Source organism: Anoplophora glabripennis, unplaced genomic scaffold (assembly GCF_000390285.2).
Source record: "Anoplophora glabripennis isolate ALB-LARVAE unplaced genomic scaffold, Agla_2.0 scaffold999, whole genome shotgun sequence".
Lineage (NCBI taxonomy): Eukaryota > Metazoa > Arthropoda > Insecta > Coleoptera > Cerambycidae > Anoplophora > Anoplophora glabripennis.
Genome location: NW_019417129.1, coordinates 27,801 through 45,161, shown reverse-complemented (window position 1 = coordinate 45,161; position 17,361 = coordinate 27,801). Strand labels below are relative to the sequence as shown.

General features: G+C 31.0%; 2 protein-coding genes across 2 annotated transcripts in view; one reads left to right on the top strand and one right to left on the bottom strand.

Annotated features, from left to right (window-relative positions):
• The window catches only part of LOC108914016, a 35,726-nt gene extending 32,955 nt beyond the window's left edge, over positions 1-2,771 (top strand). The window contains exon 6 of the mRNA XM_018719707.1: positions 2,555-2,771. Within this exon, the coding sequence (XP_018575223.1) occupies positions 2,555-2,699 (145 nt within the window). The 3' untranslated portion in view covers positions 2,700-2,771. The remainder of the gene's footprint in view (positions 1-2,554) is intronic.
• Positions 2,772-15,925: 13,154 nt separating this feature from the next.
• On the bottom strand, positions 15,926-16,787 carry LOC108914021 (serine, glycine and glutamine-rich protein-like). The gene has a single exon (XM_018719712.1). The coding sequence runs from the start codon at positions 16,760-16,762 to the stop codon at positions 15,974-15,976; it is 789 nt and encodes a 262-aa protein (XP_018575228.1). The 5' UTR covers positions 16,763-16,787; the 3' UTR covers positions 15,926-15,973.
• Positions 16,788-17,361: the final 574 nt, after the last annotated feature.

Below are 17,361 nucleotides of genomic sequence, written 5' to 3'. Positions count from 1 at the left end.
ACTAAAATTTCTTCTGTTAGGAAAAATTCTATTAGGATAACGTTGTCGATATTAATATAAAGTCGCTACACTGTTTTTTATACATTACATTCATAATAACCCTGCAGTATATCAACTAATTCATTAAAATCATTTACCTACGACCACTACTGTAAATACTTAAAAACACACCGTCTGCGATCAATGTAAGATTCCTATTACGTACGGTAAAAAAATCGCACAGTTTTCCTAGCAACCGCCTAGCAACAGTCAATACAATACTGTTTGTATTGAACGTTGCTAGGCGGTTGCTAGGAAAACTGTACGATTTGTTTACCAAGCTGTGCGATTTTTTTACCGTACGTAAAATAGGAATCTTACATTGATCGCAGACGGTGTGTTTTTAAGTATTTACAGTAGTGGTCGTAGGTAAAGTATAGTACGCAATACGTGGTGTAATACGTAACTTTTCCATTCGTGCGTAAAATGCATTTTACAACACTTATTACGTAATATACTATTATTTTGTTATAAATTATAAGTTGAAAGGTGACAGCAATTACAAACAAAACAAAAAAAAATACAATCCCAAACAAATATCGATGACGTCACCACCCATTTACAGCGAAGGAAAAAAAATTATGTCCGTATATAGAAAATAACATACCTTTACAGGGTGTGTGTATAGTACTCTTTGCGCAGTCCGAAATCGTCCTCAAAACAATTTTGATGGCTTACCTATATGGGTAATCAAAATCGTAGAGAAGTAAATAGAACCTCTTTAGATTGGTATCATCAAGACATCTAACTAAGTCCTAACTTTACAACTTTAGAAATTGCTAAAATTCCTGAAATTTCATACTTAATTGCAGAGGAGCGACTCTAATGAGCATGATACACTAAATCTTAAAGAGCACTTTTATAAACAATTTGAGGCCTTGTGCATCAAAACCTTACTTTCGAAAATTATATTCATCATACAGAAATGATATCTGACAGTCTTCTGGTTTGTTCTATAACTCGCTACAAGTTTGTGAGCCAACTTAGAAAAAAATTGTAAAAACTAAAATGTATGTATGTTTTGAAATTAATGACACTTGAAAATTGGGCTGGTATAATGCTTTATTTTTTACTTTACAACGTTTTGCAAAATACATGTGTGCTCTATAGTGGACTGTAACACACTCCTCTTTTCATGTTCGTTCTCCCTTTTCACACACTTATGCACNGAGAAGACTGTTTTGAAATTAATGACACTTGAAAATTGGGCTGGTATAATGCTTTATTTTTTACTTTACAACGTTTTGCAAAATACATGTGTGCTCTATAGTGGACTGTAACACACTCCCCTTTTCATGTTCGTTCTCCCTTTTCACACACTTATGCACACCTCGCGCCATCTGTTTGTCCACACACGAACCACATATAAAGGGTGCCACGCACTTTTGTTTTTTAACTAAGAAATCCCAACAATGTAATTATTATTAAACACATTACTGTGACGACACTTCGAGGTTTTTAAATATTAGAATCGGCGAACAACGGAAATATATTAAATTGGGAAAATTTCAGAAATCAGAAACTTGTGAGCACCCGTAATGATAATGGAAATAACGTCATATTTTGTAGTTAAGAGAAATAATATAATAATACAAAAATTTTGGAAAAAGGAAAATGTCCGAGTTTATTTTCCAGAACTGTGATAAAATAATTCCTTAAATTTTAATAATTATTGTTTATTGAATGTTCTGAGTTTATTGATGTTCTGAAGTAACTAACAAAAAATAGTGTATACATTTTTCATTGAAATTTTCAAACTTTTATATAAAATTATTTAAAACTTCTTTTGCTTTCAGTGACATGACACATTTTTCTGAGCGTTGCTCTAAAATCTATAGAAAATTTACTAAAACTTTGATTAATAAAATACAAAAGGAGCAATGTCACTTTTCGTTTTTATTATTTGTTTTACTGAAAAATTGTTTATAAAATAAGTTATTGTAGTACTGGTATTTTACTGTTTATTTAATTGACAATTTTAATAATGGTCTTTTATCCTTCTTTTTTGATGTTTTTTTTAATACAATCTCATGTTTTATATATTGAGAAAGGAAATAAACATTTCCGAAAGCTTGACAACAAACACAGAGTGTTTTTAAGATATTATCCCTTAGCACTGTTGATTGCATTCCCAAATGTATCACTGGTTTTTCTTCTTAACTAGCCAGTCAAGATATATTGTCAAATGAATAGTTACATTTAACTATGTGATAAACATTCTTTCTAGATGTGGGTGAGATATAATATAAAATGAGTTGCATTTTAATAATTGTCATTGCTACAATATGCCTTCAGGCATAAAACACACTGATAAGAACTATGTATATTTACTAAATATCGCGAATGTAAATTAATTTATTTCCCGCGACATTTTGAATCTAGAAACCAATTATTTGACATTAGACCATTTTTCAAATAAAATGAAAAACATATTTTTTTTAGAAATATTATTAAAAGTTAAATGCATTTATTCAATTTCGAAAATAATATAATAATGTACATGTAATATTTTCAGAGAGACTAAAGACCTTCAAAAACCAACTTCTACTAATGCAGCGGTAATTAGATTTTATAAATACGTCCAGGCAGCAAGAGATGGCCAAGATCAACGAGACTGTATGAAACTTTATCTAGCATGTAAGACCAATATGGAAATATAAAATTAACGATGTAATTTTTAATCCAGCTCAGTTGTAGTAGTTTTTTAATGAAATGGTTTGATTTAAGTTGTTTCACTAGGTACTAATATGTTATATGCTTATTTATTTATTTATTTATTTATTTATTTATTTATATATTTATTAACAAGTCCTTCCTTACACGTATAACTCGATTAAAAGGTAGGTTCGTCGGAGTATCAATTTCTGTCAGAAAAAAGGAAAAACAAATCGAAATATTATACAGGGTGTAACTTTGAGTGGAGGTCATATTTATACAGAGGCTTCCTTTGTCCTTTACAAACAGGGATCAATAGTTTATTTTTTCAAATTCCAGCGTAAAAACTTAATTTTTTTAACCTTTTATTAGTAATTTTCTTACCGTGCCGCTGGAGAAGCTAGTGTAACCTCAAATATCGCCTAACCTAATCTAACCTAACCTAACCTTTTGTTAGCAATTTTCTTGCCCTGCCGCTGGAGAAGCTAGTGTAACCTCAAATATCGCCGCGATTTGGTCGCAGCGCATGCACACTTCCACATCATTCGTCGCGAGTTAGTCTGTTGATGGCTTCCAGTGACAAAAAACATTTAAATTCACAGTTAGAAATGCGAAAATCACCGTTTACCAGCATACTATCTCCCTTCACATGCATAGTAGATTGCCTGTAATTCACGTATGTGTAAAACATGAATATTACAGTGGCGGCGTACACAAGTATTAAAGTGCATATTAAAAAACTAATTATAGCTCGACTATTTATTTAACTAAAAAAAAGAATTTCAGATTCGTATTCAAGAGAACGCGTACTATTTATTACCCCTCAAAAACTGATCTCCACTTAAAGTTATGTCCTGTATGTCAGCACTAGTAATAATTGACTTAGAATTTAGTTTAAAATTAATTTAGAATCACTATTCGTTTTAGTCTGTCGATTATTCAAGATAAAGATTTAAGGGATACCATGCACTAGGCGGCCTGGCACGGCCTTTCTGCCGTGCGTGCTCTCATTTATGTAACATATTCCCTTTTTACCGGCCACCGTTGCCAGGTCGCGTGCTAGCTCTAAATGATATTTTGAAATATTTTATAGCTGATGTGCAATAATCACGTTATTTGACAATTTGGTTTATTTAATGAAGGGGTATACAGAGGAGATAAAAATAGATTTAGTACTTCATAAAATAATTTTTCCTATCGGGTTTCGTTGTGGAGTTATTCGCCTTCAAAGAAAGAAGTTTGAAAAACATATTCCAATTATAACTTCTAAGTCGTTCCCATAACAACAATGAAATTTAGGCAGTTAAAGTAACTCATGGTAATATTCATTTCCAAGTTTAAACTAATATTCAATATGTCTGGATTATACAGGAGCAGACGAAATTATCTATTTATATATCGTTGACAGCGTTGCCAAACTTGACATTTTTCTGCCATAGTTCGATTCCTCTCTCACTTTGCTAAAAAAAAGGTATACCGTATATCAGTCGATATCTTATTTTTGTGAAAATCGAATTTCATTAACAACATATATTTATTGTATCAAAAATGTGATACTAACATTTTTGTAAAAATCTTGGTTTCTATAGAATTAAAAAAGAGATCTGTTAAGTAAGATGTTCAATATGTGCACCTTGAACTTCAATGCATTTTCTGCTCAAACACCTCTGCTGTACTCGAAATAACATGTGGTGATCATTTCTAATGATTTTGGTGTATGTAGTTATGAGATTTAATAATTCTTCCCTACTATTTACAGGAGTTTGATAAAAAAAACTTTTAAGAAGGCCCCAAAGAAAAAAATCAAGAGGATTAACATCAGGAGACCGAGGTGGTAACGGAAAAAGACTATCTCGACCGATCCATCGATCGGGAAATATGGTATTTAAATAAGATCTTACTGCCCTGCTAAAATGGGGTGGTGCACCATCGGGCATAAGCCACATGTTATTTCAAATATTTAAAGGGACGTCTTCTAATAACGGGTTAAGGTGTTCTTGCAGTAAATGTACCTATATTAACCTATTTATCCCCATTTAAAGTGTCATCAATGATATGTGGTCCCACTAAGTAGTTTATACCCATCCATACAATATTGATAAATTTTTGTTGGTGTTTTGTCTGAATAATAGCATGGGGGTTTTCGTCACTCCAAATACGCAAATTCTACTTAGAAAGCTGTTGGCGTATATCCGAACAGCTTCAGAAGCATTACATTCTACAAATTCATACATTAGATGATTATCTGCAAATACTTTATAGCTAAAATATTGAATCAACAAATGGTGTCAAAATGATTTATGACAAATATCTAACTGCTAATTATACATACTTGTTGACAGTCATCTCAATTTCCATAGAAACTAAAATTTTTACAAAAATGTTAATATCGCAAAGATACATGTACATTGTTAATAACATTCGATTTTCTCAAAAACGGTACAAGATATCGACTGTATACCTTTTTTTAGCAAAGTGAGAGAGGAATCGAACTATGAAAGAAAAATGTTAAATTTGACAACGCTGTCAAAGATGTATAAATTTAAATGGATAATTTCGTCTCCTCCTGTATAACCCGGGCATATTGAATATCTGTTTAAACTTGGAAATGAACATCACCTTGAGTTACTTTAATTGTCCAATTCATTGTTGTCATGGTAACGACTTAGAAGTTATAATTGGAATTTGTTTTTCATACTTCTTCCTTTGAAGGCGAATAACTCCACAACGAAGCCCGAAAGGAAAAAAAATATGAAAGATTACAACTATTTTGACCTCTTCTGTATATCCCTTCATTTTTGACATGACTTTTCTGGACACCGGATATAGTGTGCCCTTTTAAGATCCAAATATATTATTTATTAATAATTCTATATCAATATGGCGTTCGAAATATAGACCACAAAAAACTATTTTTGTATCAATATGTATTTATGAAATTATATGTCCAAATATATACAGGGTGTCGCGCTTAAACATGGTACAAGCCTGTAACTTCCTTATTTTTTCAGCATCTCTTAAAACGCCTTATCACCAAGTTTCATCAAATTCAATACAGCTTCAGGCGAGCACTCCATGATGTCGCGAAATGTGATACAAGCCTGTAACTTCTTTATTTTTCGGCTGATATCAAAAATTATTTTTATAGAATGTAGGGTAAAAAAACTCTAAATAACTGTACTACTTCTGTTTTTTTATTAATGCAATACACGGCCAACTAGTACTCGTCTGAAAATGTATCGAATTTGATGAAACTTGGTGATAAGACGTTATAAGGGATGCTGAGTGAGAATACGTAATATGTTTTTTGGAAAAAAAATCGATAATACGAATTAGCTGTTTTGACGTCAAAAAAGCACGTCCTAGTCGGCCGTGAATTGCATTAATAAAAACAGCAGTATCACAGTTAGATAGAGTTTTTTCACACTACATTCTAAAAAAAAAATTTGAAATCGGCCAAAAAATAAGGAAGTTACAGGCTTGTATCACATTTAAGCGCGACACTCTGTATATAGAATATTTATGAGACAAAAAATAGTAAGAAACTTATTTTGTCATAAAAGTTGTACGTCACATATTTCAAAGCACTCCAAAACATTTGGTAACGAACGTTAACCATCATTTTATATTCTTAAATGAAAGATACATTAACCAATAATGTATTTAAAATTTTAAGTGAACATATTCATTTGCTGTACCTCTTACTCTGTGTGTCTTTGAGAAACGTAGGATGATATTTTTCAGATTTTTTTAATATAATTCTATTTTTTATTTTTGGTTTCTATAACAAGATAATCTTTTTATAAAGAAATATACTCAGTACCACTAATATGTAAATAGGTTATTTATTCTATTATTACTTATTTATCTAGGCTATCAGGAATAACAAGCAAATTAGGCAGATATAATTTCGATGTGACAATAATCTATAAAAAAAGTTTTAACATAGAATGTTACACAAATAAATAACTTAAGCCAAGATATGGTAATAAATGGTCACGTGAATTAAAATCCAACACATAAAAATAGTTACTATTTATTTCGAAATGCTAGTCAGTTGGCAATTAAAATACATGCCAACGATTCGTGGTAATTTAATGTTTTATAATTCTTTTAAGTGTAAAATGTAAAAATCGGAAAGGAAAATTTTGATTAAATTAGATTGTTTTATGTAGTTATCTGTAATCCCTTCTGTAGTTATTTAAAATGTTATGGTAGATTTTAAGTTTTTGCAATTTGACTATAAATTGATGGTATTTTTAATACTTATGTAGACCATTTCCAAGAATAAAAGAATAATCTTTTTTAATAATACTTTTTTCCAAAATTATTGGAACATGAAAATCAAAGTTTGTTAGGTATCTACTTATACAGGGTGGCCAAATGAAAACGAAACAGAACCATTTTCAGGAACTGCGTCAAGATTGTAGAAAAACGCTCAGATCCGTCGATTTTAGATTAAAGGGGGACATTCTTTGCTGGTATTTTTGACTCCGCCACTTTCACTTCCAAGCAAGGGTAAGCATCACCCCAAAATATTTAAATGGCATTGGTTGTTGAGTAATATTTCTTTTGAAAGCTCTTACAATTCTCTTTACAACATACTTTAAATTTTATAATTCCGCCCAATACTTTGAAAAAATGTACATTTTAAAATTTAAATTATGTTTAGTTGCGTACTTACTACTTAGTTGATTAAATGTTCAAACTAATGACCGCTTCCCATCAAGAATAAATATTTTGTTCGAAACGTTCGCGCACATTCCGAAGCATTTCCGGAGTGATTCGACGGCATTCGTCGACGATTCTTTGACGCAAATCTTCCAGCGACGCTGACTGTGTTTTATAGATTTTACTTTTTAGGTATCCCCACAAAAAGAAATCAAGGGGCGATAAATCCGGTGATCGTGGAAGTCACTCAATGCTGCCTCTTCTCCCAATACAATTCCGTAGAAAATGTTGGTCCAAATACTGACGGACAATTAACGCATAATGCGGAGGAGCACCGTCCTGTTGAAAAATCAAATGAACTTCATCATACTATGGAACATTTTCAATAATATCAGTCAAGACATTGTCAATAGCGTCTTTCAGTAATTGCAAATACATTTAGCCAGTCAAATTACCAGATAGAAAAAAAGGATTCATCAGCTGGTCACCGAAAATTCCAGCCCATACATTTAATTTTTCCGGTTGCTGTGTATGCACCTCGTGAAAAACTGGGTTTAAATCGGACCAATAATGGGAGTTATGACGATTTACCGTCCCGTTCAAGAAAAAACTGCATTCATCAGAAAAACGGATGTTTAAAAGGAATTTTGGATCGTTCCCTGTTCGCTCACTCATTATTTCGCAAAATTGCAAAGGGTGGTCATAATCATCTTCATGAAGTTCCTGAACTAAATGTATTTTGTATGGATGGAATTTATTCTTCTTCAAAATGGTTTGTATGCTAGTTCGATTGATCCCAGACACAGATGCCAGCTGCCTCGTACTTAATGTAGGATCAAGATGAACTTGTCCCGAAACTGCAACTTCACCAGCTTCATTAACTATAGGTTTTTCAATTTCTCGGTTTTTATTGGCTACGTTCCCTGTCTCTTGAAATTTTTTTACTAACTCTAGAACATACTTCCTCCTGACATGTCGATCTTGCGAAATGATATCTACCCTTTCCGCAATGGAATAAACCATAGTGTTTAATTTTCAAAAACACAATTAAATAAACTACCAACCAACGCTTCCAAATAATACTAGAAAATAATATGGAATCCACTAATTTTACGTTCATTGTGTGTGTATAGCATTCATTTCTGTTTTTTACAATTGTGTTTTTTACGAAAGTGATAACAAATCGCCAAAAACCAATGTAACGCAATAAATACAAAATTTATACCATTGGCGTACTTAACTCGAATGACTGACATTTTTACCGTTACTAATTGTTTGTACATAAGTTTCAACTTTAAAATCAAAATTCTTAATAAGTATTGGGCGGAATTATAAAATTTAAAGTCTGTTGTAAAGAGAATTGTAAGAGCTTTCAAAAGAAATATTACTCAACCCCCAATGCCATTTAAATATTGCTTGGGGATGAAAGTGGCGGAGTCAAAAATATCAGCAAGGAATGTCCCCTTTTAATCTAAAATCGACGGGTCTGAGCGTTTTTCTACTATCTTGACGCAGTTCCTGAAAATGACTCTGTTTTGTTTTCATTTGGCCACCCTGTATACAATAATTATTGTTTTAATTGCCTCATTATTTGTGTTTAATTCATTATTTATATGTATAAGATTATAACTTGCAACTTTTTGTGCAAATCATTATCATTTCTAAATTATAATTGTATTTTTAATTACTATAGAATTGAAAAAGACAGGAGCGCTGACGAAACGTCGCCAAAGTATTAAGTAGGTACCTAACAGAAATATGTCCTATTAGCTTGTTATTCTTTGTACATAGTCAGAATAAGTGAATGAGGAAATTTTGTATGTTTTAATGTATTGTTTATAGATACTTTATTTATTTGTAAATACTTACTAGGTAACTTTTATTAACTATGGAGTCATTGTGTGATCTAATACGTCGGTACAACATTTGGTGAGATAGAATTCCAAGAAAAGAATAAGCCAATAAAGTTCTATTATCGGAACTACTGTAGCAATTTAGCGCTTTTAAATTTTCCCCTAATGCCTTCCTACCTCGGGTGTCGATTACCGTGGCATGGGCGTGCCTTGAAATTTTCCGCCAATGTTTTTCTACCTCGGGCGTCGAATGCGGTTAATTCCAAGAAAGTCACGCAGGGTCTTCTTGGAATTCTATCTCAACAAATATCGTACGGATTGTACTACATGTACATTTTATTTAGATACATCAGATAGGTTCTTAACTACCATTTTATTACCGTAACGTATTTAAAAACAGTTGCAGATAAAATTTTGTAATTCAGTTCGAAATTTATGAGACACAGGCCTAAAATTTTAATTTTTATCGCATTAAATACCATATACCTTCTTATTATATAAATATTTTATTTTCAATATCTTACTAAGTAAGTACAAATTAATCATAATAATAATAATGACCAAAGAATAACTACTGCTTTCATGTGTTACATTTTTTTTTGTTGATAAATAAATTTCTCTGTTCTTATTGGATATTTCGGCACAAGTATAAAAATTAAGTTAAAAGCAGTCAGTAAATACTTGTCAAGGTATAAATCTGAAAACCGTGTTAAAAATGAATAAATAACTGTTTGAGGCAAATGTGTCGTTCCTATGTCATTTTCCAATTTTATTTTATTAGACAAAAATAAGATTGAAGAATTGAAACGAAATAAGTACCTAAGTTAAGAATCTTAAGATAAGGTTTAAAGATTATATTCTAATCAGAATTGCTCATTTTTAAATATATTTATTTATTTTTATATGTATATTTATTTAAGATATTTATTTCTATTTACTAATTATTTGTGCGTATGTACTAATATGTAATTGTATAAACATATCATTTGAAATTTACTTATTATCCTTAATCTCCTAATGATAGAGCTAGACCAATTTTCTATTATTAAATTAATTGTTATTAAACTAAAAAATATATTTGTACTGCCATTGTAATTAATAAAATATTGTTTCGTGTAAGTTTAATAAGTGACATAACTTCAATTCATTTCTGAATATAATCTAAGTAGTCAATTATTAGTCAAATAATATAATAAACAATTATATTCATACAAGCACTTTGACAGGTCCCTAGTCAAAACTTTTGTTTAGAAAGGAGAAATATTTTGAAACACAAATTAGAAAAGTAAACTGACTGTAAATTCTTGTTTCTAGTCATACACTGTGTCCCAAATGTTTACGTTTACTCCCCCTATCCCGCACAAGGCCCCCTCCCCCCAACTTTTCTAAATTACACGGTATGGCTTGTGATACCTCATTTGAAAGACAATTTCATTCTCTTTACAGTAATGTAAAGTTTTCTGGAACATTTTAGAAAACAAAGCAGTTACAGCTATTTTTTAACTGAACCAACATTAAACTCAAATTCAAAAAATTACTTAATTAAATAAAGTTTGTTGGGTAATAATCATGGAAACCGCATTTGTCATTTTATAAAGTAAATTTGGCTAAAAAATACTCGATTTGTCAAATTCGTTCATTAAATATTTAATCAAATAAAAAAATAACGATTTTAATGATGAGAGGATAGGCACGTCATTCGATTAAGTAGTTTATTTAGTTAATGATACATTTAAAAACAGAATGCCAGTATTGAAATCAACTGTGCTCCCATCAGGACCCCCCAAGAACTGCAACTAATGACAGTAACGTTGTTGAAGTATGCAAAGTTTTGTGGAAGATTCTCATACTTCTGTGCGTAAGGCTGCTAGAGACATGATGCAAGTAGTAGATCATCTATTTGCCGAATTAGAAAAATGAACTCTTTCACACTTTACAAAATACATTTACTGCAAGAGTTACGTGAAGATGATTATGATCGAAGGCTCACTGGATGAAAGAAGAACACACTCAGAGACCTCAAAAAATAAATACGTGAGCTGGTATGGTACGACCATTATTGGTCCGTTTGTAATTGATGGTAACTTAAATGATCAAAAGTAAGTACGAACAAATGTTACGTAATCAAATTGTACTTGCTTTACAAAACTTAGACATTAATTTTGACAAAATATGGTTTCAACAGGACAGTACAACACCTCATTTTGGTATTGGAGTTCGGCAATTCGTGGATCAAATGTTTCCGAATAGATGGATTGGGAGAACGGGTGCTATTGAATGGCCAGCACGCTATCTTGACATAACACCCATAGATTACCTCTTTTGGGGACATTTAAAAAATAATGTTTAAAAACAAAGCCATTAAATCACAAGCCATACTGCCTAATTTAAAAAAAGGGGAGGGACCTTGTGGGGGGAATAAATGTAAACATTTGTTTACACGTCAAAAAATGCCAAAAGGAATGTATTTATTTAATCTTGCTATTCCGGGACCTTTGGGCCACAGTATATAAAGCGTGTAACGCTATAACATATCAAAAATTAATCTCGAGTATCTTTCTCGCGCAAATTTAATATATGTATTTTCCTACTTAGCCATTTGTTTTAAAAACCTTCGTTTTTGAGATAATGTTGAAGTTTTTTTAAAAATATGCAACATGTTTCTGAATATCTACTGATTACTGAAGATATTGAAACGAAACTTTGTGTACGTAATACTAATGTATTTTATTAATATAAAATTGCATTCAATATGACAAAATTAAGTTGTATTTCAAATCTATGGCGCAGATGTGAGGTAAGCCAATTATATTTTCCTCAGAAGTTATAGCACACTGAAAAAGAAAAATTTGTTTGTCAGTTTTAAAATACAGGTTTTATTTGAAATGTAAATAATATATTGTGTGTTTTGCATAACTTTTCTTCCCGTTTTAATACAAATTATCAACTTATAAAAATGATACATTTAAATAAATATACAATTTATTTAATTGAATTTACAAAATGTGTTCATCTAAAAATCTAAATACAATTTTGGAAATATCTACTCTTTTTTTTTATTTTGAAAACTTGTACTTCAAAAAGGAGGGTTGCAAAATAACATTTGCATATCAAAGTTGATAAAAACTTCTATTTTTATTATTCTATTTATATGTATTATTCTATTAAGTAATTTATGATTCTATTATTCTGTTATTTTATTTCTATTATTCTAAACAGCTTCAAATCTTCTTAAACTCCTCTCCTATATTTTGAACTATATTCCCCTCGTCGTAATATTTTTATTTTCGTCGGTTTATAATTGCTCTTAATGAACAACTATTGATTATACAGACCGGGTTAAACTAATTAATGAAAATAATTGGCAAAAGCCCTAACGTAAAAATAGAAACTAAAACTGGTTCATTACAAGAGGATAACGAAGATAACGAAGACGAAGAATGCGACAGCGATGAAGCAGTTTTACATAAGAAACCTAGATATGGAAGTCCATAAAAAATTGTTAAAAATAATAAATAAAAAAGTTGTTTTTTAATTATAAATAAATAATAATAAATATTGATATTTTTTTTATTATACCTTTGCAGCTCCAGAAAATTTGTTTCCGGTTGTCATCAAATTTAAATTTTTAATTTCATTATATTACAAATTTTTATATTTTATTCCAAAAAGAAAAAATTTCAAAGGAAACATATTTTTCTGGAAAATATTAAAAAGCGCATAATTATTCGTAATATACACCCTCGAAAACCTATAAAATTATACGTTTGTTCTTAAATATTCAAACCTCGGAACACTATACATATAAGATTTTTCCAAGAATTTTCCGCAATTTCTATAATTCACTTTTGTTATTTAAAAATGAATTGACCATTCTTTTGACTCGAAAACATTAATTTTCACATAATCTGTACTTCATTTAATACAGGAAATTATTGGAGAAACAGCAATATTGTAAGAAAATTAATTTTGAACAACTTTTATTTGAAACTTTTTTTCGAAAAAATGCATCTTCATTGAGATATTGGCAGTTTTTGGACAAAAACGCAATAAATCGTATATACAGGGTGTCCGGAAATTCGTGTCAAAAATGAAGAAGCATACAGTGGAGGTCAAAATAGTTGTAGTACTTCGTTGTGGTTATTCGCCTTCAAAGAAAGAAGTCTGAAAAACAAATTCCAATTATAACTTCTAAGTCGTTACCATGACAACAATGAAATTTGGGCAATTAAAGTAACTCATGATAATGTTCATTTCCAAGTTTAAACTAATATTCAATATGTCTGGATTATACAGGAGCAGACGAAATTATCCATTTAAATTTATACATCTTTGACAGCGTTGCCAAATTTCACATTTTTCTTTCATAGTTCGATTCCTCTCTCACATTACTAAAAAAAGCATACCGTATATCAGTCGATATCTTGTACCGTTTTTGAGAAAATCGAATTTTATTAACAGCATGCATTTACTGTATGAAAAATGTGATACTAACATTTTTGTAAAAATCGGTTTCTATAGAATTAAAAGAAAACTGTTAAGTAAGATGTTCATATGTGCACCTTAAACTTAAACTTCCTCCAAAATGAATTACCCGAGTTATTAGAAAACATCTCTATTAATGTGCGGCGCAGTTTGTGGTTTCAGCAAGACGGTGCTCCCCCACACAATGCAAGAATTGTCACAGATTATTTGCACGCCACATATGGCGACAGGTGGTTTGGAACAAATGGACCAATTTGTTGGCCTGCACGTGCACCAGACTTGACTCCCCTTGATTTTTCTTGTGGGGTCATTTAAAAAATATTGTGTATGAAGAGCCAATAGAGGATTTGGCCGATTTATGCAACAAAATTCAGGCAGCCTGTACTGCAATTGACCGTCACACATTATCGAGTGCCTGTGATACCGCACTGAGACGACGATTCGAAATGTGTATCTACCAAAATGGAGAAAATTTTGAACAGCTCCTTTAGTGTATTAATTCATTTTAATCATTTTTTACTTATAGTTTATTTTAATTTTCTTGAATAAACGTTTATTAGTAAGTTAATATTCTTTAACAATAGTAAGATGTACTTTGTACCTTTATTCAGTACTTATTAGTGATATTATTTTTGCAAAATGTCTGAACTTAAAATTCTTTTTTTTTTCAAATCATACCGATTTATTAATTCCTAATATTTAAAGTAAAAGTCAACAAAAATGTATTTAAAAAAATATGGTGTTCAAAATAAATAATGGGATATCTCAAAAAATACTAATGTTGACGAAAAAGTGTATATGACAAAAAACGTTGAAAAAATACTACTTTTAGATGGTTATATTTTTAAAGTATTTGGAGGAGCCACTCTAGGCATTAAATAAGAAAAACTGTTTAAATGAACATAGTTTCTAAATTCGTAACCGTTATATGCTGTTTACATGTTTAAAAATTGTTCCAAATGAATTTGATTTCACGTCAAGATTTCATATCAGAAAAGCTGAATTTGAGGGTCACTGACATAACGTATAAATATTTGTGGAATTGTGAAGAGGTGAGGACTCGAAACGAACACCCTGTATATTTCTATAGTTTATTGTAATACTAAAAAGAATCTAAAACAAACCATTTCTTTAAGTTACATTAAAAAATATTGTTTCGTAGAACACCCTGTATAATTAAGTTTTCGACTTATGTTTGTATTACAGTCATTTCGGTTTTTCTTATTATATGTATATGTATAAAAATCTATAGTATTTGCTGTTTTACTCTGGGCGGAAATTTTAATGTCAATGCCTACATTGCTGGTTTTAACTTTTACATATTACTTATGGAATCAAATCTTGTAATAAAACATCCGAGTCAACCAAAATGAATACATTTATAATTTCTAAATATTGTATCAAAATGGGTTTTTTGTTAATAAAAAATGTATATTTTTACATATTCCAATATGAATACAGAAAGAGATCTATCTGTAATAGGTAATGAAAAAGATATAGCCTAAAGAATGTGCTAGTTATAGACAGATTTGATTGCTTGATAACTGTTAATCTTTTAGTAGGAGCCCCATTCACTTCCTTCATAGTTGATGATTTTGCCCGTGCGATAAAACTGTTTCGAGCAAAATTATTCATTTAATATAAGCGTAAAACCGACGTATTTACCTGTCAGTTTTCTCCCATACACCTTTGCAACAATTTTGTTCGAAACAATTTTAACCGACTGGCAAAATCGTTGAGAACAAACGATGTGTGACCTCTAGTACGTTACGATTATGGCACACTCTTTTTATCATATCTTTCTTACTGTTAAAGATAGATCTATCAAATCTTTTAACACTTTAATCCTAAGAAAGCGATCCATCCCAATACACAGGCTGTTCTCAACACAAAAATACACAAGATGGGTTTATATCTCTGAAAATCAGATTACTTCACAGCAAGTTTAGAAAATCTATTTTATTACAAATTTATTTACACCGAATAAATTTGCTATCTTATATAAACCAAAATATTTAATATTTTTCAATCTATTTTACTTGAATATGTGAAAATTTGAATTTCAATATATTATCATGAGGCAAATAATGGCATAGAAAATATTTAAAAACTGGATAACGTTGATGGATGGATTTTGATACACATTTTGAAGAAAAATATGTAGATTTTTATCTTGTACTCTAAGGATATAACTGAGATAAAAACATAAACGCATATACGAGTAAAAAAAATAAATACTTTATTATAAATAAATTAAATAAATATAAGTATTATTGTGGTTTGTATTCGGGTTGCAATCCAAGCGGTAGAGGCATGTCAAAACTTCTTCCATATCCTGAATGGCCACCACCACCACCATGATGACCATAGTCCTCATGGGAGGAGGAGTGAGAATTGGAATGGGTGTACACAGGCTTGGAAACAACTTCGTATGTAGTTTTTCCTCCACCACCTGATAACGATTTTAGTCCAATAATGGCAGACAGCAGTAAGGATATAAGACCTGTCATTAACGCTTTTCCAGCTAGGGCAGCCAAACCACCCATTGCCAAAGCCATAAGAGTACCCTTCATCATAGCGGCGGCAGCTAAAATCATCCCCATTCCACCGCCACCTTTCTTTCCACCGCCTCCGCCACCTCCGCCACTGCCCTTACGGGCTTGACCGGAAACAGTGTTGTCATTTTCATAGAGATTGAGTTTTACGGAATGCGAACTTAAATATTGCTGCACCTTTTTCAAGAGGAATGCATCCAGTCGAGCTTCAGGGTCGTTCGGGAAGTCTCTGGCAAGATCTGCAACAATGTCAGCTGTGTTAGCTCTGGCGCTACTATTTTCCCGCACAATATAAACTCCGGGGAAAACACTATAGTTATCATCTTCATTAAGTTTGTCCACCCAAGAAACAATGTCCAACTTTAAACACGTTGCAGAATAGGAGTTTTCACAGTCTTTGGTTAATGCTCTTTTATATTCACTTCTATCACTTTGTTTAACCTCGTCTGCTACGGTAAAACCCAACAAAAGAACGAATACTACTACATTGTGTGTACACCACATATTTAGTGTTACTCGTTAATACTGTAGTGATGAACTGATGACTTCTATAAAATTCGTAGCTGCTTATATACTGGAACATCTAGATTAAAATGTACGTTTTTTTATCATCTAAATTAATGTCCAAGACTTAGATGAATGGAGTTAGTGGAGCACAAAGTAATTGTAAGCGCAGGTGACGGGCATAAATTCGATACCTTTTTGAACAGAGTCGGCATCTCCTAACATTGGCATTTATTTATTTTTCTCATGTTACACTGATTCTATCTGAATTCAGATTTTTAAATATTTTTGATTTTTAGCTTATACAATACAATAATACAAAACAATAATATGATCCTAGTTTTTTTTCTATTTTTCTATGTCAAATATAAGTAAAAAATATATATTATTTTGAGGGTATACATGTATATTACATTATTTATTAATCAAAACTTTAATCCAATTAATATATTTGATAAATTAATAGATATTTAAGTTTATGCATTTTTAGTACACAATTTTACGATATTCGTTATTTCAACTTCTCAGTTCTCATTCTAGGTTCTTTTTGAAGCCAGTACCCATCGCTATAACATACAGGATTTGAATGTAAAAATTAG

Bases quoted from the DNA above. Each gene is read 5' to 3' on its own strand.
- LOC108914021 (XM_018719712.1), bottom strand. From the start codon at position 16,762: ATGTGGTGTACACACAATGTAGTAGTATTCGTTCTTTTGTTGGGTTTT.